General features: G+C 42.7%; 2 protein-coding genes across 4 annotated transcripts in view; both read left to right on the plus strand.

Moving 5' to 3' along the window:
• LOC139555234 (solute carrier family 45 member 4-like) overlaps window positions 1-4,702 on the plus strand; it is a 65,192-nt gene extending 60,490 nt beyond the window's left edge. Inside the window, exon 8 of the mRNA XM_071368858.1 lies at window positions 4,194-4,702. Coding sequence (XP_071224959.1) covers window positions 4,194-4,556 — 363 coding nt within the window. The 3' untranslated portion in view covers window positions 4,557-4,702. The remainder of the gene's footprint in view (window positions 1-4,193) is intronic.
• A 5,443-nt stretch (window positions 4,703-10,145) lies between these two features.
• The window catches only part of LOC139555235 (DENN domain-containing protein 3-like), a 45,628-nt gene continuing 32,037 nt past the window's right edge, over window positions 10,146-23,736 (plus strand). The window contains exons 1-14 of one of the 3 annotated variants that reach the window (XM_071368859.1): window positions 10,146-10,320; window positions 14,108-14,518; window positions 14,882-15,179; window positions 15,614-15,729; window positions 16,056-16,186; window positions 16,380-16,491; window positions 16,700-16,819; window positions 17,411-17,629; window positions 18,311-18,426; window positions 18,866-19,021; window positions 19,740-19,836; window positions 19,981-20,084; window positions 20,546-20,730; window positions 21,333-21,860. In XM_071368859.1, coding sequence (XP_071224960.1) covers window positions 14,438-14,518; window positions 14,882-15,179; window positions 15,614-15,729; window positions 16,056-16,186; window positions 16,380-16,491; window positions 16,700-16,819; window positions 17,411-17,629; window positions 18,311-18,426; window positions 18,866-19,021; window positions 19,740-19,836; window positions 19,981-20,084; window positions 20,546-20,730; window positions 21,333-21,860 — 2,263 coding nt within the window. In that variant the 5' untranslated portion in view covers window positions 10,146-10,320; window positions 14,108-14,437. Of the gene's footprint in view, window positions 10,321-14,107; window positions 14,519-14,881; window positions 15,180-15,613; window positions 15,730-16,055; window positions 16,187-16,379; window positions 16,492-16,699; window positions 16,820-17,410; window positions 17,630-18,310; window positions 18,427-18,865; window positions 19,022-19,739; window positions 19,837-19,980; window positions 20,085-20,545; window positions 20,731-21,332; window positions 21,861-23,736 lie in introns of those variants that run through there. The other 2 variants (XM_071368860.1, XM_071368861.1) reach the window with 2 other exon arrangements.

A 23,736-nucleotide genomic window follows, 5' to 3' on the forward strand; every position in this document is an offset into this window, starting at 1 on the left:
GATATAACAGGTTAGTTAGTATAGACTGATATAACAGGTTAGTTAGTATAGACTGGTATAACAGGTTAGTTAGTAGCATCTCCTACTGTAGATATTTCCAAACTGGGGTGCACTGCCGCCGGGGGTTCACCAAATAAAAATGTGATTCACATAAAAAAATATATATTTTAAAAAAGATCTTCATATTTTCAAACAGTCCATTTATATTTTCCAACAGGGCTATACATTTGGGTGAGTTTTTTTTCTCGCCTGAGTAGCCTCATTACACTGCCAAAAATGTAATTAAACCATCCAGTGTTCAGCGAAATAACAACACAATGTCAAATACAGGTAGCCTATGCAAATAATTAACATCCAATCACATTAACCGTTACTCTCTCGCGGGAATTCCACTAATGATCCATATATAGCCAAACGTAGCTGCTGCTCATTCCGTTTGCTCGAAAATATAAATGATGATAAATGGTTAAAAAAGTACGGCCCGCGTCCATAGAGACACATACCAGCTCTACTGGTAGTACTGCTACTACCAGCAGTACTACACCTGCACCTGTTGAAGACACAAGTTGTTCTGCTTCCACGAGCCCATCCAATGCTAGCATCAGTAATTCTACATTTGTTGCTAGCCCAGCTAGCATGGACACTGACAGTTGTGAATCTGATGCAGCCGAAGAGCAACTGCCCCCTTACTCGGGAAAGCACCGAACAGACAGGGACGTTGGACCATCGAAGAGGCGCAAATATGATGAGCATTACATTGATTTGGGGTTCACTTATATTGGGAGTAGTTCCTTTCCTCAGCCACAGTGTATTATATGTGCAAAAATACTATCTCACAACCTGATGAAACCTTCACTCTTGTGCAGACATTTAGAAACAAAACATTCCAATTTGAAAAATAAGCCACAGGAGTTTTTTTAGTGAGAATTAAAACGACTTTCGAGTAGTAAGACATGTATAAAAGCAACAGATACCATTAATAAGAAGGGGCTAGAAGCGTCTTATACGGTGAGCTACCGAGTGGCTAGGATAGGCAAGCCCCATACTATTGTGGAGGACTTAATTCTTCCTGCTGCCGCGGATATGGCTGGGACAATGCTGGGGGAAAAGGCAAAAAAAACTGTACAGACATTGCCTTCATCAAACAACACTGTTTCTTGACGCATCAGTGACATGGCAGGAGATGTTCTGAAACAATTACTGCTTCGCATAAAAGCCAGTGAATTCTATGCATTACAGCTGGATGAATCAACAGACGTGGCGGGCCTGGCACAGCTCCTGGTATTTGTCAGTTACGTTTATGGGGGGTCAATTAAGGAAGATATCCTCTTCTGGAAACCAGGACAACATGAGAGGATATTTTTAAAGTACTGGACAGCTTTGTGACATCAAATGGACTTTGGTGGTCAAGATGTGTTGGTATCTGTACTGATGGCGCAAAAGCCATGACAGGGAGACATAGTGGAGTGGTAATGGCCGTGCAAGCAGTTGCTCCTGACGCCACTTGGGTACACTGCAGTATCCACCGAGAGGCTCTTGCTGCCAAAGGAATGCCTGACAGCTTGAAAGACGTTTTGGACACTACAGTGAAAATGGTTAACTTTGTTAAAGCAAAGCCCCTGAACTCTTGTGTATTTACTGCACTATGCAATGATATGGACAGCGACCATGTAACACTTTTACAACATTGACACGCTTTTTTAAATTGAGAGACGAGCTTAAAGTTTTCTTTAATTTTCACTTGTCTGATCGCTTGTATGATGACAAGTTTCTCACATGACTGGCCTGATTAAGAAGTTGGAGCTCTTCTCTGTCTGCATTAACAAGGACAACACACAGGTCTTTCCATCATTGTATGATTTTTTGTGTGAAAATGAACTCTTACGGACAATGTCAAATGTGATATAGAGAAGCACCTGAGTGAGTTGGGTGCGCAATTACGCAGGTACTTTCCCGAAACGGATGACACAAACAACTGGATTCGTGATCCCTTTCATGCCCTGCCTCCAGTCCACTTACCGATATCTGGACAAGTGAGCCTCATCGAAAATACAACAAGTGGTTCTGTGAAAATTGAATTTAATCAGAAGCCACTGCCAGATTTCTGGATTGAGCTGTACTCAGACTAGGTTATCCTAGTCCTGCCTTGGCATATCGCGCTGTTAAAACACTGATGCCCTTTGCAACCACGTACCTATGTGAGAGTGGATTCTCGGCCCTCACTAGCAGGAAAACTAAATACAGGCACAGACTGTGTGTTGAAAATGATTTATGACTGATACTCTCTCCATTACAACCCAACATTGCAGAGTTATGTACATCCTTTCAAGCACACCCTTCTCATTAACTTGTGGTGAGTTATTCATCATTTTCGATGAGCAAATAAAGTTTTATATGAAAGATGGCTAAATAAAGAGCAAAATTATTGATTATTATTATATTATTGTTGTGCCCTGGTCCTATAAGAGCTCTTTGTCACTTGCCACGAGCTGGGTTGTGAAGAAAACTCACACTCATTCTTATGTTTAGTAAATGTATTGTATAGTGTGTGTGGCAGGTTTACAATGATGGCAAAAGCAATATTTGAGAGTGCGCTGACCCTGGTGCTAGAGGGGGTACGCAGCTGGAGGTTGAATGTTTGAAGGGGTACGGGACTGTCCTACTGGATCGGGAACCACTGTCCTACTAGATCAATATACAGTATACCAGATGATGTTCAGAAGTCATGGTATTCACTGTTCAGAAGTCATGGTATTCACTGTTCAGAAGTCATGGTATTCACTGTTCAGAAGTCATGGTATTCACTGTTCACTCAGTGTGAGAACATGAGAACAAAAATGTGGATGCTTTATTTAATTATTTTACATGTCCCCACAATTTTTTGAAGTAAACATACTGAGTGGACATCTCATTAAATATAGTTGAAATCACATACAATAAACAGTAGAAGTAACTTCTGTGGAAGGATGTTATTGCAGACCTACATCCCAGAGGGCAGATGGAAGATGCCAACCGACGGTGGTAATGTTTCATCTGCTGACTGTTAAGATTATCCCAAGGCTGTATGCTGCTGTGTGTCAGTCCATGAAAAGGAAACGTTAACATTGATGTCACTATGCCAAGACTAATGCCAGATGCTCTTAGAGGATGCCAGAACGTGTCATACGCAAGTTGATATAATATCTACATTGTTTTAAATGATTTAACATTTATTTCACCAGGGACAAGTCAGTCAGTTACGAACACCCTGTGTATTACAATGACAATTTAGCAATTATTTTACACCATACCTCTTCTCTCCCTCTCTTCTCTCCCTCTCTCTTCTATCCCTCTCTCTTCTCTCCCTCTCTCTTCTATCCCTCTCTCTTCTATCCCTCTCTCTACTCACTCTACTCTCCCTCTCTCTCTCTCTCTACTCTCTCTTCTCTCCCTCTCTCTTCTCTCCCTCTCTCTTCTCTCCCTCTCTCTACTCTCTCTACTCTCCCTCTCTCTTCTCTCTCTCCCTCTCTCTTCTCTCTCTCCCTCTCTCTTTTCTCCCTCTCTACTCTCCCTCTCTCTACTCTCCCTCGCTGCTCTCTCTACTCTCTACTCTCTCTTCTCTCCCTCTCTCTGGTCTCCCTCTCTACTCTCTCTCTACTCTCCCTCTCTTCTCTCCCTCTCTCTACTCTCCCGCTCTACTCTCTCTACTCTCCCTCTCTTCTCTCCCTCTCTCTACTCTCCCTATCTTCTTTCCTTCTCTCTACTCTCCCTCTCTCTATTCTCCCTCTCACTATTCTCCCTCTCTCTTCTCTCCCTCTCTCTTCTCCCTCTCTTCTCTCCCTCTCTCTACTCTCCCTCTCTCTACTCTCTTCTCTCCCTCTCTTCTCTCCATATATCTACTCTCTCTCTACTCTCCCTCTCTCTACTCTCCCGCTCTACTCTCTCTACTCTCCCTCTCTCTTCTCTCCCTCTCTATTCTCCCTCTATCTTCTCTCCCTCTCTCTATTCTCCCTCTCTCTACTCTCCCTCTCTCTATTCTCCCTCTCTCTACTCTCTTCTCTCCCTCTCTACTCTCCCTCTCTCTTCTCTCCCTTTCTCTACTCCTCCTCTCTCTACTCTCCCTCGCTGCTCTCTCTACTCTCCCTCTCTCTTCTCTCTTCTCTCCCTCACTCTTCCCTCTCCTCCCTCTCACCTCCCCCCTCCCTCTCTCCCAGTACATCCACCACAGCCCGGGGAATTCCAAGCGGGGCTTCGGCATCGACTGTGCCATCCTGTCGTGCCAGGTGTACATCTCCCAGATCCTGGTGGCGTCGGCGCTGGGTGCGGCAGTGGACGCAACGGGTAGTGTGCGGGTCATCCCCATGGTGGCGTCCGGCGGCTCCTTCCTGGGTTTCCTCACCGCCTGGTTCCTGGTTATCTACCCAAGTCACGGCGACGCAGAGGCCAAGGGCGAGCAGAAGGCTCTAACAGGGCCCATGTCCGATAACAGCGTCACGGAGAAACCCAGTGTTCTAAAACTGACAAAGAAAGGTGCCGCCACCACTACGTGTAAAGTGCAGTGCGAGTCCACTTTGTAATTTGATGTGATCGCCAATTAACCGGAAAGGTCGGAGCTTACTGTAACCATAGCAATGCAACGACATCATCAAAAAATAAAAACCGAAATTCCTTTTTTACAACCGGGCCGTTGCCACCCAATAATCTGCTGATGGCATGGGCTTGACCGACCTCTTTCTCAAAGACACACATGGGCCATGATGTGTTAAGGTTTTGACTTGTGTTTCATTTCATTTGGGGCCTGTCTCTCGCTCGTCACGGTCTAAGGACTGTGGTGTGGCGAGGAGAGGACAGCCATCTCTCCCTCTCAGGGCCACCAGGGCGGCGATCGAGGCGGTCCAACTGGACAGGACAGATCAGGGGACAGTGGATACACATGCGACCGACCGACGTTCACGCGCTGAACTGGGATCTCTGGAAAAAGACATGCACTTCACTCTCACTTCCATTCAAGGGTCAAGATAAAGGAAAAGACGAAGAGTCTCTAAGAAATATTATATTCTTCTAATAAGTGAAGCATTTGAAAATGCAGAAAATTGCTCTTTTGATTGAACATGTTTATTTAGTTTACTTTCCTCTATATATTTTTGACATTATGTTGCAGAAGGATATTGTTATCACCAAATGGGCCAGGCCCGGTATCATTTACAGGGTTGATGTTTTACTTTTTGGACTTAAAAGGTTTTTCGTGGCTTTAAGAGGAAACTGCACATGTATAAAGAGGTCATTTCTCAGTTAGGAGAGGAGGGGGAGGAAGGCAGTGTTTGGTAAATCAATCAGTTCTCCTAATTATTGAATTTCTAACTGTTATGACATACTAAATTGTAAAAAGACCAGTTACACCACGTGTCAAACTCATTCCACACAGAGCCGAGTGTCTGCTGGTTTTCACTCTTTCCTCGTACTTGATTGATACATTTAGGTCACTAATTAGTAAATAACTCCCCCTCACCTGGTTGTCTAGGTCTAAAATGAAAGGAAAACTAAAAACACCAGACACTCGACCCTCCGTGGAATGCGTTTGACACAACTGAGTTACACTATATCTACTGTACACAAGCATTTCCCAAACTCGCTCCTGGGGACCACAAGGGGTGCACGTTTCGGTTTTTGCCCTAGCACTACACAGCTGATTCAAATAATGAATTCATCATCAGGCTTTGATTATTTGAATCACCTGTGTAGTGCTAGGGCAAAAACCAAAACGTGCACCCCTTGTGGTCCCCAGGAGCGAGTTTGGGGAAATGCTGATCCACACAAATATATCTTTATCCTCTTTAGTAATTTATAGTAAGGATCCTATTTTCCACCTTTCAGAATATATCCTTCTGAGATCACAAGGGCCTCACCGTTGATGAAGAACAGAAACACTTTAAGGAAATGAGAAAGAATCCCAATGCTGCATTGGAGTTACGGAGAATTGCATACCAAACGGAGGACAGAAGTTGAGGAGCACTGTAAGGAGCTTGGAAGCTCTTCTGTCTCACAGAGGAGAAACAGATTTCAGGCTTCAATTCGTTCTCTTTGTCTTGTTTCAATTGCATTGTTAATGCATTGTGTCACTCGCTGCACAATTTCAGCTGCTGACGTTTGTTTGAGGATGTAACTAATACTAGCTAGATGTTTGTCAAATGTGGGAGTGCCTGCTCATGGAGGTGAGGGGGGGGGTTAAGTCGGAGTCTTGGGGGAGGAGCACTTAGGCAGAACTTAAACTGTGCAGGAATTCAAGTTGATTATTTTCCTACCATATAGGTCTTCCTTTTATTTTTCTAACTGAATGAATGGGTCTTGACAGAAGAGTTATATCCAGGGGCCTCCCGAGTGGTGCAGTGGTCTAAGGTACTGCATCGCAGTGCTAGCTGTGCCACTAGAGATTCTGGGTTAGAATCCAGGCTCTGTCGTAGCCGGCCGCGACCGGGAGACCCATGGAGCGGCACACAATTGGCCCAGCGTCGTCCGGGTTACGGGAGGGTTTGGCCGGCAGGGATGTCCTTGTCCCATCGCGCACTAGCGACTACTGTGGCGCGCCGGGCGCAGTGCGCGCTGACACGGTTGCCAGGTGCAAGGTGTTTCCTCCGACACATTGGTGCGGTTGGCTTCCGGGTTAATTGGGCATTGTGTCAAGAAGCAGTGCGGCCTGGTTGGGTTGTGTTTCGGAGGACGCACGGCTCTCGACCTTCGCCTCTCCATATGGGAGTTGCAGCGATGAGACAAGACTGTAACTACCAATTGGATACCACGAAAACGGGGTAAAAAATAGAAAAGAAGAGTTATATCCTCTCACTTGTAGTGCGATTACATTTAACACCTGGTTGCTGCATGGTTTGGGCCTTGTGGCGAGTTATGCTGATATCTGAAGCGGCCTTAGCTAAATGTTAACTCACCATGTTGGCTCTGCATGGCCTACATGCACCCTGAGCTAGAATTCTTCTATAGAGGACATGGTGGACTGAGGGTGGAAACTAGTGGAGGGAGTAGAGCTCCACTGTGGAACTCATTGTGGCTCTGGTCTGTCTGTTGTGTTGCGCATGCTGGTTATGGCTTTACAGGCCCATGTGTCTCTGCTGTGACAGGCCCCAGGAGGTCAGATCAGAGCCTGAGGGCTATAGAGCTGGGACTACCCAATAACTATATCCAGGTTGGCTGTGTTTCTACACGAATACTTACCGTATATGAGATATGGCTTCCTTCTCCTGCGTGTTTATTATATTGAAGTTACAGAGTACATCGCTCTGTCGTCTCTTGTTAAGGATATATGTTAGTCAATAGAGGTAGATTTGTGAAAGTGTAATTTAACCTTCATTAATGTGTCGAACTGAAAAACAAAAAGCTGAAATCTTTTCAGAGTGTCAAGAGGAGATTCAAACCAAACTTAAAGTGTAAACAAACAGAGAGCATCAAGTATTTGACAAATCAGACGATTGTTGCAATAATGTTTTCTGCCTCTGTAAGCAAGGGTGGAAGTGTTAAGATTCTGGGATCGGGTGAACTTTTTTAATGCATGGCTGTATGTATGTGTATCATAGTTATACTGTATGAAAAACAACAACCATGTACTCGTAGCTAAATAAGCATAGTATTGGTTTGGTTTTTTAGAGAAGAACCATGCCTTGTTGAATACTTGAAGTGCAACTTGAGTGATTCTAAGATGTAAGGAAGTGTATGATAGTTTTTCTGAACCTCTTGCTGTTGACTCTGGAATGTTGAGATAGTGGCCTATGTTGAAAGGCCTGCTGGGATTTTGCGTTTCCTTGATTCCATCAGGTGACAATGTTAAAGTCATGAATGTAAAATATTTGTCGTTTTGTGACGGGCAGAGGGTCTGCACAGAACTTGCACATACAAAGTTTGAAGAAAAGAAAAGAATAATCTTGCAAAAGAAAAAAAAAGAACTGGATATGTTTTATATATATATATAGCTCTTTTCATGTTAAATGGATGCTTTCACTTTATTTAAATATAACATATATAAATACAGATATATATTTACAGTAACAAATGCAAGAGGTATGTTAGAGTAATCGGAGGACTGGAATGTGTTTGAAACGTGTGCGTGTCATCTGGTTTACAATTCACTTTATTTTCTAAGATTGAGTTCACACTGCAATACCAATATTTCATTTGTTAACTTTTCAGACAGAAATGTGTTTTTGAAAAAGTATAATTCAATTTGATAATTAAACTCAAATCAGTTTCCCTCTTTTCTTTTGATAGGAGAATGCTATCATTCATCTCTCATTATTTTAAAGATACTTTTATAAGGTCATTTTAATTTAGGACAATGGGAGTTGCATATAGTATTTTATGTAATGAATTCATCACTGATATTACTTAAATAATGGGAAAAACAGTATTTGCAGTCAGTGTAAATACTATTTTAGTTTATTTTGCTGCTATAAAATAGCATATTATTTGTATTAGCTTTTTTTCTATAAGGACTGTATATACATTGTGTAAATAGGCCTGAGCCTTCATATGTAGAACCATGGAAGAACACTGTATTGAATGCACCTTAAAAAAAAAAACTCAAGGGCTTCTGTCACTTTATTGTTGTATTGCACTCATATATTACCTTTTGAAAACCAAATATTAGCTATGTAACTATAATAATAAACTGCATCATCTATGAAATACTCTACACGTGTAGTATAAAGTCATATTAACGTTAGAGGGTGGTTTGTTTTTAGGTCAATATGAGGAAAGCCAGCGTACAGTCCGAAGATCTTGGAAGGGCAAAGAAGAGACGAAGGCTATCAGTGCATTAAGCGCCAAACTTTAATGATGACTTATCAGGGTTATAAAATGAATAAAAAACTGGAGAGGGAATAGTTACACCTCCACACTATATCACACATCACATTCCACCTCGGGTCAAACCACAGGTCATCTACCTGAGCAAACCACAACTTCCTCTTTCAATTAAAGCCACACTCTGTAAGATCATGTTTATGATAAGGTGAAACAGTTGCTGGCCTAAGCTACATAAGTCATATACTATTTCTAAACCAAGGGGGTATTTTATTCATTTAAATGACTGGAAATCTACCAGACTGCAATACTATGTCTTACCAGTGGTGGAAAAAGTACCCAAATATCATACTTGAGTAAAAGTAAAGACACCTTCATAGAAAATGACTCAAGTCAAAGTCACCCAGTAAAATACTACTTGAGTAAAAGTCTAAAAGTATTTTGTTTTAAATATACTTAAGTATCAAAAGTAAATGTAATTGCTAAAATATTCTTAAGTGTCAATAGTAAAAGTATAAATAATTTCAAATTCCTATATTAAGCAAACCAGTCGGGAACAATTTTCTTGTTTTTTTATTTACAGATAGCCAGGGGCATGTCCAACACTCAGACATCATTTACAAATTAAGCATGTGCTTAGTGAGTCAGCCAGATCAGAGGCAGTAGTGATGACCAGGGATGTTCTCTGTTTAGTGAGTTCACCAGTTCAGAGGCAGTAGGGATTACCAGGGATGTTCTCTGTTTAGTGAGTCCACCAGATCAGAGGCAGTAGGGATGACCAGGGATGTTCTCTGTTTAGTGAGTCCTCCAGATCAGAGGCAGTAGAGATGACCAGGGATGTAAAGTTAAGTACAGATACCCGCCACCAAAATACTTAAGTGGTACTTTTAAGTATTTTTTTACTTAAGTACCATACACCCACTGTGTCTTGGACATGATCTAAACATAATGCACAAATGAGACCTTGTGCACAAAAAGGGCCACTCGTCTGGGAATGTTGACAACAGTCCCTTCCTTATACAATGTTCCCACCTTGTGGTATTCTTCGAGTGTTACATTTCTCACCACTGGATAGTATTCTGCGTTTCATGGATGTTTCTCTCAGCCGCTGGATGGCAGCATTTAACTACATATTGCAACCAGCAGTACTATACATTTATAGTCGTTTTATTTGTAACATGATTGTAGTTGTAGGCTACAATATAAATCTTAATTGAATCGCAAAACAGTAGAACTAATATGGTTTTAATGAGTTATCTGCGTCTGATTCATATTAGTCCTGAATCTAATTTGAATCTGTGTAGGCTATGAGCCGCCTTTTTACCAGGAAGTTGTATGGAGCCAACAACGGTTGAAATTTGACATTTGCTCCACTGCTCTGGTCTTATCCGGTGAGTGGAGTGGTCGGGTCGGGTCAGCGGCGTACTGTCTGGAGCTTCGTGTGCGCTTTATCGCCAATAAAGTTGGATTTGACGCCTTCATTATTTCACCAACGAAGGTAACGTTACCTGATGGAAAATAGCCGATTGAATAGAGGTTGGTGATGTCTTGTATTTTCTATAAGTGTCATAAGAGAGCTAGCTATATGTCAGGTTTAAACAATCTGACCACTTTTTATTTCAGATGCAAACCTTCTTGTCACAACAATGCCATTTAAAGTGTCATCACTTTTCCTCTTTTGTGTTCTGTAGTTTAAATGAGAAGTCAACATGAGTTTATAGATTAGGACAAAGGTCAGTCTACCTGTCGTTATACTATAAATAGCACCCTATCACTAAGATCCATGAGGCACAGACTTGCGACGTACCTGAGATTTAGAACTAGAATGACCAGTGTGACTACTGGCCAGGAGGACAGACTGGGTTCTGCCAGAGCAGACTAGATGTCTGTGGTTCCATCGGGTCGTTTATTTCTGGAAAATCATATTTTAAAACCCATCTTTGGTGTCATGTAGTGTAGTAACAGTGCATATGTCTTTTCAACATCCTCTCTATGTATTCAAGATGCATGTTTTGGTATATTTCTATGTTTGTATTCTGTTCACTCTGCCATTATTGTGGAGTTACTGTAACATTGGGATGGATCGCTATTCTGAACTGCACCTTGAATAGTGTTTTTTTCTCCTAAACTGTGGATTTTGAGAGAGAATAACATTACTCCTAGTGTTTTCCATTACACAAGGTTAGGCTACTCACTGGTCCAAAATGTTGGGCAGGGATTTCATAGACCTAATGTAAGCACCACCGCAGCTGCACTGATGATAAGAAACGGATGTGCCTTTTGGGGAGAAAAGCAAACTGCTTGGCCTTTATGAATCACACAATCCTACTTACTCTAGGCGACTTTGTTGTGTCTTGTATTTTTATCTTCTGAATTAAACTTTTTGACTGAATAGGTCATATGTAGTATTAGGAATATAATTATTTACATGTTAAATAAAGACTATGAGCACTGCATGCAGACAAAATGGCAGTTATGACAGGATGATATCTAAACTGTGCCAACAAAGCAAATAAATCTCACTAAGTAATTCATGGTAACTTCTGGAAGTATGTTTTTTTTTTTATAGATAACTGATACTATTCAGACCCCTTGGATTTCTTCACATTTTATTGTTTTACAACGTGAGATTAAAATGTATTTAATTGTAATTTTTCGTCAACAATCCACACAGAATACTCTGTCAAAGTGGAAGAAATATTCTAACATATTTTAAATATGAATACAAATTAAATATGCTAAAATATAATCGTTGCGTAAGTATTCAGCTCCCTGAGTCAATACATGTTGGAAACACCTTTGCCATCGATTACAGCTGTGAGTCTTCTTGGGGAGTCTATAAGGGCTTTGCACACCCGGATTTGTGCAATATTTGCCCATTTTTATTATCTTCTAAATTCTCTGTCAAGATGTTGGGGATCATGTCTAGACAGCCATTTTCAAGTCTTGCCATATATTTTAAAGCAGATTTAAGTCAAAACTTGGCCACTCAGGAACATTCACTGTGTTCTTGGTTAGCAGCTCCAGTGTAGATTTGGCCTTCTGTAGTGGATTATTGTTCTGCTGAAAGGTGAATTCCTCTCCCAGTCTCTGGTGTAAAGCAGACTGAATCAGGTTTCCTCTAGGATTTTGCCTATGCTTAGCTTCATCCCATTTCTTTTCATCCTGAAAAACTCCACTGTATTTACTGATTTTTCAAGCATACCCATACCATGATGCAACCACCACCATTCTTGGAAATAAGGAGGCAGTTACTCGGTGATGTGTTGTGTTGGATTTGCCACAAACATAAGGCTTTGCATCTAGGCCAAAAAGTGTATTCCTTTGCTTAGTTTTTTCCCAGTATTACGTTAGTGCCCTGTTGTATACAAGATGCATATTTGTATTCTTCTTTTCAGTCTGTCATTTATGTTATTATTGTGAAGTCACTACAATGTTTTAAAATCACCAATGGCCTCATGGTAACATCCCTGAGCAGTTTCCTTCCTGTCCTGCAGCTCAGTTCAGAAAGACCACTGTATTTTTGTTGTCTGGTTGGTTTAATACATCATCCACAGCATAATTATTAACTTGACCATACTTAAAGAGAGATTCAATGTCTGATTTGTTATTATTACCCATCTACCAATCACTGCCCTTTATGAGGCTTTCGAAAAGCTCCCTGGTCTTTGTAGTTGAATCAGTACTTGACTGAAACCTTACAGATGTTGTATGGGGGACAGAGGATGGGTTCATCATTTTAAAAAATGACAACCCCTATTATTTCGTCCATGTAACTTATTATGTGATTTGTTAAGTCAAATTTTACTCCTGAACTAATTTAAGCTTGCCTAAACAAATATGTATGCAACAATGATATTTTAGTTATACGTTTTTGTATACACTACCGTTCAAAAGTTTGGGGTCACTTAGAAATGTCCTTGTTTCTGAAAGAAAGGCACTTTTTTTTTGTCCATTTAAAATAACATAAAATTTATCAGAAATACAGTGTAGACATTTGTTAACGTTGTAAATGACTATTGTACCTGGAAACTGCTGATTTTTTAAAAGGGAATATCTACATAGGCGTACAGAGGCCCGTTATCAGCAACCATTACTCCTGTGTTCCAATGGCACGTTGTGTTAGCTAATCCAAGTTTATAATTTTAAAAGGTTACTTGATCATTAGAAAACCCTTTTGCAATTATGTTAGCACAGCTGAAAACTGTTGTCCTGATTTAAAGAAGCAATAAAACTGGCCTTCTTTAGACTAGTTGAGTATCTGGAGCATCAGCCTTTCTGGGTTGGATTACAGGCTCAAAATGGCCAGAAACAAAGAGCTTTCTTCTGAAACTCATCAGTCTATTCTTGTTCTGAGAAATGAAGGCTATTCCATGCAAGAAATTGCCAAGAAACTGAAGATCTCATACAATGCTGTGTACTACTCCCTTCACAGAACAGCGCAAACTGGCTCTAACCAGAATATAAAGAGGAGTGGGAGGCCCCGGTGCACAACTGAGCAAGAGGACAAGTACATTAGTGTCAAGTCCTCAACTGGCAGCTTCATTAAATAGTACCCGCAAAACACCAGTCTCAATGTCAGCAGTGAAGAGGCGACTCTGGGATGCTGGCCTTCTAGGCAGAGTTGCAAAGAAAAAGCCATATCTCAGACTGGCCAATAAAAATGTAATATTAAGATGGAACACAGACAATAAACTTCTCATCTTCAAGTGGACAGAAGAATGCAGACATTGTCATTCTCCACACCACAATCTGAGGCTTCAGAACACAGTCCACGGAGGAATGTGTTACATCGGTTATCAATTCGGAGGAAAAGCTCTTATCTCCGTAGAAATCTTCACTCCCAGACCAGCTCCTTTCTGAAACCTACATCAGTAAAGCCCTATCTCTGCTTGATTAGTTGTTTTTTACCATCGCCAACAACAGAGGAAAGTATGCAGGCAAAGTACTACGTTATGGAGAAAACCTGTTGTACGTGGTTTATATGAGGTTCAAATCGTACCTTTCTGCTTTACAGTTGACAAAAAAATAAAACAAAGTCAAAACCTGACGATTCACTTAGATAAGTTATGGTAACTACGGATACTTGATTTCCTCCCCTGGGTTTGGGATTCATGTTAAACACGTTAATGATCAGTTTCTGGTTAGCTGCCTGAGTGATCAGGCCCCAACATCTGGTGGGATGACAATGGGTTTTTCATGATTACCAGGCCGGCATGCAGGATCTAAGTTTATAGGGTCTATATGCTGACTTCTATCAGGCCTTAGTGATTTATAGAATGACTAACCTAACTGACTAATGTCTATGTCTGTCGTTCCCTAGAGCTGAGGCCATGTTTCAGAGGATTCTACTGAGATGGACCTTTCCTCTAGGTGGTTCTGATCTAGACGGGTCCTGTGGAAGTGAAGAAAGTGGTAGAGGAGGAGAAGCAGGAGACCTATCATTCTGACTGTAATCTGGATGTATGGACTGTAGACTAACACCATTGTCTTACGTCAGACAGTGCGACTCAGTCCACATTTGTCTGAACTAACGTCGTACAGGAGGAGCTTTGCGTAGGAGTGACGCCACCTGTTGGACTCAGAAAAGAAGACGATGGCAGTGTGTGTGTGTCGGTGGTGTCCGGCTGGCTCTGCTGTCGTCTAGGTACTAATGGCAGATGTTCCCTCTGGACTTCTGGAGGCTTGTGTGGTGGTTGGAGCAGTCAGCAGTACACTCAGGGAACTCTATCAGGTAGGTACTGCTCACTCAAACCGTGTTCTTCCAACTTTTCCCAAACAACTGCCGTTTTGACCACTAACCACAAGTTAGAGAACATGTTTCTATGGTATGAAATCTTCCCCTACTTCTCTGCTTGTCAAATCTGCGATCGGATTCCAAATCGTGCATATGTTTTCGTAACCCATCGCCTGCTCTCTTTCCAGCTTTCGTAAATCATGTCAGAAATGTGCAGATTCACTACACTGTTGGTTTTGCAACACATTGATTTTCGTGGCTTATGCTTCCACCACATCATATCAATCATATGACACATAGTCATACGCATCACATGTAGGCCTGTATATGATATCATGTAATGTTTCCCCTTCCTGCCAGTCACACCAGCAGGGTAAAATCAAAGAGCTCCCCCTGTTGGAGACGGAGGTACTGCAGGTGCACGCCCCACCCTTTGTGACCAAGGAGAGTGTGAGTAGCGAGACCAAAGGTCAGGGTCACGCCCCGGCCTTCACCAGGATCCAGAGGAGGCGCTCCTTCATCAAGAAGAAGAGGGGGAGGCCTGGTACGGCTAACGGAGAGGCAGCCAAGGGTAGCGATGGAGGGGGCGGCACCACAGAGGACATCAGTGTCCCCAAGGACCTGGACCTCATCGCCCTGCCTCAGCTCTGCTTCCCAGGTGACACAGCGTGATGATTTCGGCTATATTAATGATCAAAGGAGTATGTTCATAACTCCAGATTTGTCATCTTCATCACCAAAGGTGAATGTGTCGTGTCGTGCGATTAAGCAATAATGCACGAGTGGGTGTGGTATATGGCCAATATACCACGGCTAAGGGTTGTTCTTAAGCACGACGCAACGTGGAGTGCCTGGACACAGCCCTTAACTGTGGTATATTGGACATATATCACAAACCCCATAGGTGCTTTATTGCTATTATAAACTGGTTACCAACGTAATTAGAGCAGTACAAAATAAATGTTTTGTTACACCCGTGGTATACGGTCTGATATACCACGGCTGTCGGCCAATCAGCATTCAGGGCTTGAACCACCCAGTTTATAATTCCTCTTATATGAGGTCTTGTGTCTGCTTTCTTCCATTGGCCAGGGGGTCTTCAGATAGCCAGTGAGCAGAGAGAAGACTCGTACCATTACCTGGTGTTTACTGATGTCTTCGGGAACAGAACGCATGCTGTAGTGGTGCAGTACTACAGGCCTATACAGGTGGGCTGGCTCACCGGCTGAGCTTTATCCATGCCCACTGGAATGCTTTACCTTCTTCAATAAAGAGTGGTTTATCATTTGAAGACAGATGGATGGACATGTTCATCAGCAAAACAGAGATTTATTGTGAACATTGGCCTTTTTAGGTCCATGTTTTTTTTTAAATACATTTGTAGACTTTTACATTTGCTGCTATGGGAATGTAGAAGGACACGTGGAATATAAATACAGTCTACAGCCACACAAAACAGTCATTTCAATTACTGTCCACATCAGGTCACTGTGTAAAACATTTCTCTCTGATTGGTTGTTTGCTTGGGTCCCAGTTCTCTCAGGATGGTGGACACCAAAATGGCTACCGGTCATCCTCCAAGTCGTCCCGTCTCTACACGGCGTACGGCATCTGTGTCATCTCTAAATACCCTTATTACAACGCTCTCAGGGACTGCCTGTCATGGTGAGAACAATTCACCATCCTCTCACAATCCTGTTTTAAGTAAATACCGAACGAGAATAGTAGACAGTAGACTACATGTTATCACAGCCAGATGTGGGCCGTTATTATAAAGGGATCAGTTCAGCTCATCTTGGACACCTATTGACCTGTATGTTTTGGCTGGATGGTGTCCATCTAACGGGTGTGTGCTCAGTCTCTTGTCCCAGCTCAAGCCCAGCTGGATGGGGGACTTTGAGGAGAGGGTGAAGGAGTTTTCAGCCAAACTGGCGCTGGTGCCCATTCCTCCACCTGGGCAACTGCATGTGGTGAGCCATTTGTCTCCCTCTATGATTTACTGCCATTATTTAACAGTAGAGATCATGTTAAGGATGAACTGTAAAACCAATCATGGGCATTTTGCCAATCTCTCTGCTCCACCCAGTCTATTGTATGTTTATGTAGTGTGTTGTTAAGTGACTAACATTAAAATAGTGTAATGTAACTATCTGTGTTCCTCTGCCTGTTCTCTCCCAGGTCTTTAGTCTGAGGCCTCTCCAGATTGGGCTTCCCTCCCGGGAGGATAAGGACCGGCCAGCTGTTGACCTCGACCTCCATCTGCCTTTCCTGTGCTTTAGACCCCAACAGCTCCTCCAAGTGAGGACAGACAGACGGATTATACTGCCACAAAACTGCCTAACCCACTATATTATATTTTCTTTCAATGCAATTTAGAGAGACTAAAAGACTGTGGGAATGTGATAATGTGCAAATGTACAGTATGTTTCTGTTTGGAATGGTAAAATACATGTCTATGTCAATCAGACCTGGGTTCAAATATGATTTAGGATATTTCAAGTACTTTCAAAGTCATTTGGAAGTAATTATTTAGATTTTTATTTAAAAAAAAACACAGGTAGTTGAATATTGGAATATATTTGGAAATACTCAAATACACAGTATTTATACAAATGCTTAAATAATCCCAGGAATTTGAACCAGGTTTGTTTGGTATTTATTTATTTTTATTTGGAAATAACTATTTGAAAATACTTTCAAACAGTAGACCTATAAATAGGAAATTATTAGAAAATGCTTTCAATAGAAGTAGTTGATTCGGGACACATTATTAGAAAATACTTAAATACACCGAAAATAAGTATTTTAATAACAAAATAATAAAATACACATGTATTTGAAGCCAGGACTGATATCAACGTGACCTCCTGTCTGCCTGAATCTCATCAGATCATTACCAGCCTTCTGACAGAGCAGAGGGTAGTACTGTTCTCCTGTGACTGGGCCCGGCTCACCCTGCTGGCAGAGAGCCTGATGCTCTTCATCCACCCCCTGGTGTGGCAGCACCCCTTCGTCCCCGTCCTCTCAAGCCAGATGCTGGACTTCCTCATGGCGCCCACCGCCTACCTCATGGGCTGTCATCTGCACCACTATGAAGAGGTGGCCGCGGTAAGGATGGATATTACTAGCGTACATGGCCATGCTAGAATAGAATACTGTAGCATGATCAGGTAGTGACCCTTATAGTGATAGTGACCCCTTCCTGGGGCGGAAGATAGCCTAGTGGTTAGAGAAACGGTTGCCGGTTTGAATCCCAGAGTCAGCCGGGCAACCGGAGGGTTGCTGTGATCATCCTGGGTACCATCGCCTGCCAATGTGCCCTTGAGCGGGGCACTTTTCCATCTATGATTGCTCCAGGGGTGCTGCATTGCTGCTGACCCGTTGCTTCCAGCTCCACTGGGTTTGTGTGCGTTTCGGGGGGGTTGGGTTGTGCATAAAGACACATTTCTGTTTTAATGGACAATGAACTTCTCTTCTCATTGGCTGTTACCTGAACCCCTACAGGAGGTATCCACGATAAGAATAGCACCAGCACTGTCTGGCAATGTTCCTCGCATCACTGATTTATTTATCATTTAATAAACTGATTTATCATGCTTTATCATTTATCAGCATTTTCTACTTACTTTTACATAGTATAAAGGATCATGTCCTAACTGAAGTTAACAGAAAGTCCAGTTCATTTGAGCCGACCTTCCTGACTTGACCCTAGTCTGTTGTTCTCCTCCATTACAGTGTGTTCTCTAAGAGAGACATAGTGTTGTGTTTTACTTTCCTCTGTCCTCACAGGAAACAGATGATCTGATTCTGGTTAATATTGATGATGGCACCGTGTCGTCTTCCTCGTCCGACGGGGTTGACCTGCCGGACGTCCCGCTGGCGGCCAGAGAGTGTTTTCTAACACGGTAGGACAGGAAAGGATCTGGGACATGTTCATTAGGGCACGCCGTAGCAAAATGTTTTGCAACGGAAAATGGAAATTAACATTTCTTATTGGACAAGTTCAGGCTGTCCCTCCCTGTTTATTTCTCTTTTCTTACGTTTGGTGCCTAATGAATATGACCTAGACGACAAGACACTCGATTGCTACGTTTACACACACAGCTCAATTCTGGTCTTTTGACCAATCAGATCAGGTTATTTTCCAATAATTGGGTTAAAGATCAGAATTGGGCTGCCAGTGTAAATGCAGCCAGTTAGTTTGCTGTCCTATGTGATCATATTGCTACTGTCCGTCTGCTCTGTAAACAACATGGATTGTTATAAATAGGGCAAGGGGCTTTTATACAAATATGAGTTCCACATGTTTTCTGAATATTTTTACACATGTGTGCGTGTGCGCAGGGCGGAGGGTCTCCAGATGCACTATGACCTGGAGGTGTGTCACCTGGGGTCCAGTACAGACGTCAACGACCAGAGGGCCCAGAGGAGGCAGTGGCAGAGGAAACTCAACACACACATCCAGAACATCACTCTGGAACTCATCATCAACATCTTCAGGTCAGCATGAAACCAATCTCTTGTGGACAGACTACGTAAACATAAATGGTTACTGAGCATCTGACCAAATTATGCTATATTTGACTTCTGGGCTAACCGAAATTAACATCAAATCATATGACAGCTAGCTATACTGTGTTTTAGTTTACTGTCGTTCACTATGACAAAACATGTACATGAGTATTATAAGATAACATATTTGTTACAATATTATCATCTAATTTATATTTATTAATGTTACTAATGAGTATTATAAGATAACATATTTGTTACAATATTATCATCTAATTTATATTTATTAATGTTACTATGATAGTTGAGACTCAAACTGAGAATACCGTATCTAGTTAATACATATTGGGTTGGACCAAAGATGCCTATTTCTCATATAAGCAAGGCTTGGTGATTTATCAAATGGATATTGATTTATTTAGAAATGTGAACAACGCTGTTAGTTATCTTCTATTTTCTATTATCTATATTATTATCACTGCACAGTTGGGAAAGAGCTCTCGGTAAGAATTCCACTGTACTGATTCACACCTGTTCTATCCTGTGCACACGGTGAATAAACTTTGAAGTGTGAATCAAAATCCTGCTTTATGACAACCAATACAACTTCAATTTCCTGTTCAATATCAAGACAGGCAAGCTTAATCCAATACTATTACTCTCAACCTCACCCCCCCCACCGACCACCACCACTGCACCCCCACAGAGAAGTCCACGATCACCTCAACTTTGAGCACAGAGTCTTCAACAGTGAAGAGTTCTTCAGGTCTAGAGAACCAGCAGACCAGCCATTTTTCAAGAAGGTACAACTAGAGTTTGTTCAGTAACACGAACATCTGTTTCAACCTACAATATTTAGGACATATTTAACTTTTTCATACCTTTTTTTTCTGTCCAGCATGTGATCCAATTGATCGTGAACGTAGTGTATTTTGTCTTCTTTGCAGGTGTTGGACACACACATCTTCCACTCGTTCCTACGGGATCGTCTGAACAGGAAGATGGACGCGTTCACACGCATGGAGCTGAGCACTCGGACAGAAGCTTACAGGTGAGAAAGAAAGATAAGAGTTTAACATAAATATTTACCTTTTAAACTAGTAAAGCTTATTTTGACCTTTATTGCAAATGCAATGGGTTTCAGTAAGATTTTAATTTGGTTTCAAATCGTTGATTCAACTAATCAACTCATCAGCAATCCTTTTATTAGAATCAGGGCTGTTAGTGCTGCGGCAAAAAAGAAAAGTGCACCCGTTGGGGTACTCAGGACCAGGATTGGAAACACTGCTGTACCTTCATAGACACATCCCAAGTTGGTCCCTTCCTGGTATAAGCACAGCCTTTCCCCTGATGTCTATCCTAACTCCAAGGTGAACTTTCCCCTTGGTACAGATCTAGGATTGGCTTCCCATCCCCTAATCCTAACCTTAACCATTAGTGGGGGAATGTTAAACTGACCTAAGATCAGCAACTAGGGGAAACTTCTCCCTACACCTCTGTCCTCTTCCCCAGGCTGAAGTCCATGACAGAGTCTCCGCGGCGGCCCACCATGCAGGAGCTGGCCCGTAAATACACCAGCCCAGAGAGCCGGCTCAGCAAGAGGCTGGGGGCCAGCCTGCCCAACCTGGGGGAGGGTGTGGGCTCCCTGGTGGGACCCCTCATGCAGAACTCCCTCAAGAAGATACAGGTGGACAGTGGTAGGTGGACAGCGGTAGTTTGTAGGTTCAGGTGGACAACGGTAGGTTCAGGTGGACAGCGGTAGGTTCAGGTGGACAACGGTAGTTGTAGGTTCAGGTGGACAGCGGTAGTTTGTAGGTTCAGGTGGACAACGGTAGTTTGTAGGTTCAGGTGGACAACGGTAGCTTGAAGGTTCAGGTGGACAACGGTAGGTTCAGGTGGACAGCGGTAGTTTGTAGGTTCAGGTGGACAACGGTAGTTTGTAGGTTCAGATGGACAGCGGTAGTTTGTAGGTTCAGGTGGACAGCGGTAGGTTGTAGGTTCAGGTGGAAAACTGTAGGTTCAGGTGTGCGGTACTTGTCGACGCTAATAGTTATCTTTTTTGTGATTTCTGAACATTGAGTGGTTTTAGTATGAGTGTTTAGTGGTTGAGGTGAAGACCTGCACACACGGGGTATTCCCCAGAACCTAAGTTGAGAAACCCTGTTGTAGTTGACCACTACTATTGAGTTTGCCACCTTATAAGAACCAACCAAGGATGATTGGCCAACTGCTTTAAGGTTTCCTCTTAAAAAAAATTCTGTTCTCAGTTCTTGAAACCTTTGTGATCAAATCCTAATAGGTTTGAAGTCTCCCCAGAAGCCAGTGAGATGCTTCAAGCTTCCAGAGTTCCCTCCACCGCTGGCCTACCACTACGTCCAGAATTACTACCAGGAGATGATCACCCTCCTGGACAAGGCCATCAGCGGGGTGGCCTTCGAGGACTCCTCTCTCCTGGCCTGCTATCACTACCTCCGGGGCTTCGTGAACACCGTGGCCGGTAAACGCCTGGACGCTCTGGAAGACTTTCAGACCCTTTACAAGACGGACACGGACATCTTCCCTGGCGAGCTGGTCAACGCGCTGGTGGACTCTCTACAGGATGGGGAACGGGCACAAGCTAACCGCCGAACCGAGATCAAACGCCTGATTAGTCGAGTGAAGAAGGACCACGAGAGGGAGCGGGCGTGCCATGACAACGAAGCTGTCAAGCGGTTCCAGCTGCCGAAAAAGCACATGCAGTTGGAGGACTTTGTGAGGCACGTGCAGGAGTCTGGGATTGTCAAGGACCAGGGGACCATTCACCGGCTGTTTGAGGCTCTCACTGTGGGTAAGGAAGTCACACAGACTTAAAGATGAGAAATGATAAAGGAGAGAGGGTTGTCTCTTTCTTGGTGGAGGGTGTCTTCACCAAGGTACGTGTTTTAATGTCAGTCTTGATTTTTACGGTAACCCCTTGTTGTGTGGGACTCATCATGAACATACTCCGGTTGATAATTCTTAGCCTCTACTCCGTAATCACCCCAGTCCCTGTGATTAATGTGTTAATACCTTAATACATGTAGTGAATGGCCATGCTAATTCTTCTGTCAATTGAATCTGCTTAATTTCCCTCAATCTTACCAGTGGTGTAAAGTCATTATTTTGGACAACCATTTGTTATTTTGGACAACTTTTACTTAGCTACATTCCTAAAGACAATTATGTACTTTTTACTCCATTCATTTTCCCTGACACCCAAAAGTACTCATTACATTTTGAATGCTTAGCAGGACAGGAAAAATGTCCAATTCGCACACTTATCAAGAGAACATCCCTGGTCATCCCTACTGCCTCTGATCTGACAGACTCATAAACACATGCTTATTTTGTAAATGATGTTGGAGTGTGCCCCTGGCTATCAGTCAGTTAAAAAAACAAGAAAACATTGTGCCGTCTGATTTGCATAATATAAGGAATTTGAAATGATTTATACTTTTACTTTTGCTACTTAAGTATATGTAAAACCAAATACTTTTAGACTTTTACTCAAGTAGTATTTTACTGGGTGACTTTCATTTTTACTTAAGTCGTTTTCTATGAAGGTATCTTTACTTTTACTTAAGCATGACAGTTGGATACTTTTTCCACCGCTGAATCTCCCCCCCCCCCCCCCCCCACCCTATCAGAATGTTGTTAGTGCGGCTTGGGTTGTCAAGGTGGTGACTCTGCGGTGAAGGATTCTTTCCTGTCAGTATATCACCTTGATTCCAATCTGGAGGGTAAGCATAGCATGATGCCCTGCCCATCGCCAACCCTGCTGTGTGTGTGTGTTGTGCGTGTGCACGCGTGTGTGCTGCTTTGGCCTTTGTTTTTCTGCTTAATAAGTTATCCCCCTCAGGTCTTAAATCTGATTACTTTTAAGATTAGTGTTTGGTTCCCAACCTGTGTGCAGCTTCAAACACACCCTCACATACTGTAGCATGCCTTCAGTGCTGAAGTCTGGTTAATCGTTTCCTTCACTTCCTCACTTGAAGTCTTGGGTTTTGAATGTCAAAATAGAATTCAGCCTATTTGTTCTATTGGCTGTGTTACAAACAGGACTGGGACTCGGCTGTATCGTACAATGGTCCATTGAACTGTGAGTTGCCTTGTGGAAATGTGTGTTTTGTACCTCTTCATATAGGAGTCATACTGTGCATGTGGAGTGTGTGTTTAGTAGGAGTCATACTGTGCACGTGGAGTGTGTGTTTAGTAGGAGTCATACTGTGCACGTGGAGTGTGCGTTTAGTAGGAGTCATACTGTGCACGTGGAGTGTGTGTTTAGTAGGAGTCATACTGTGCACGTGGAGTGTGTGTTTAGTAGGAGTCATACTGTGCACGTGGAGTGTGCGTTTAGTAGGAGTCATACTGTGCACGTGGAGTGTGCGTTTAGTAGGAGTCATACTGTGCACGTGGAGTGTGCGTTTAGTAGGAGTCATACTGTGCACGTGGAGTGTGTGTTTAGTAGGAGTCATACTGTGCACGTGGAGTGTGTGTTTAGTAGGAGTCATACTGTGCACGTGGAGTGTGTGTTTAGTAGGAGTCATACTGTGCACGTGGAGTGTGCGTTTAGTAGGAGTCATACTGTGCACGTGGAGTGTGCGTTTAGTAGGAGTCATACTGTGCACGTGGAGTGTGCGTTTAGTAGGAGTCATACAGTGCACGTGGAGTGTGCGTTTAGTAGG

Source organism: Salvelinus alpinus, chromosome 26, assembly GCF_045679555.1.
Source record: "Salvelinus alpinus chromosome 26, SLU_Salpinus.1, whole genome shotgun sequence".
In the NCBI taxonomy this organism is placed as follows: Eukaryota; Metazoa; Chordata; class Actinopteri; order Salmoniformes; family Salmonidae; genus Salvelinus; species Salvelinus alpinus.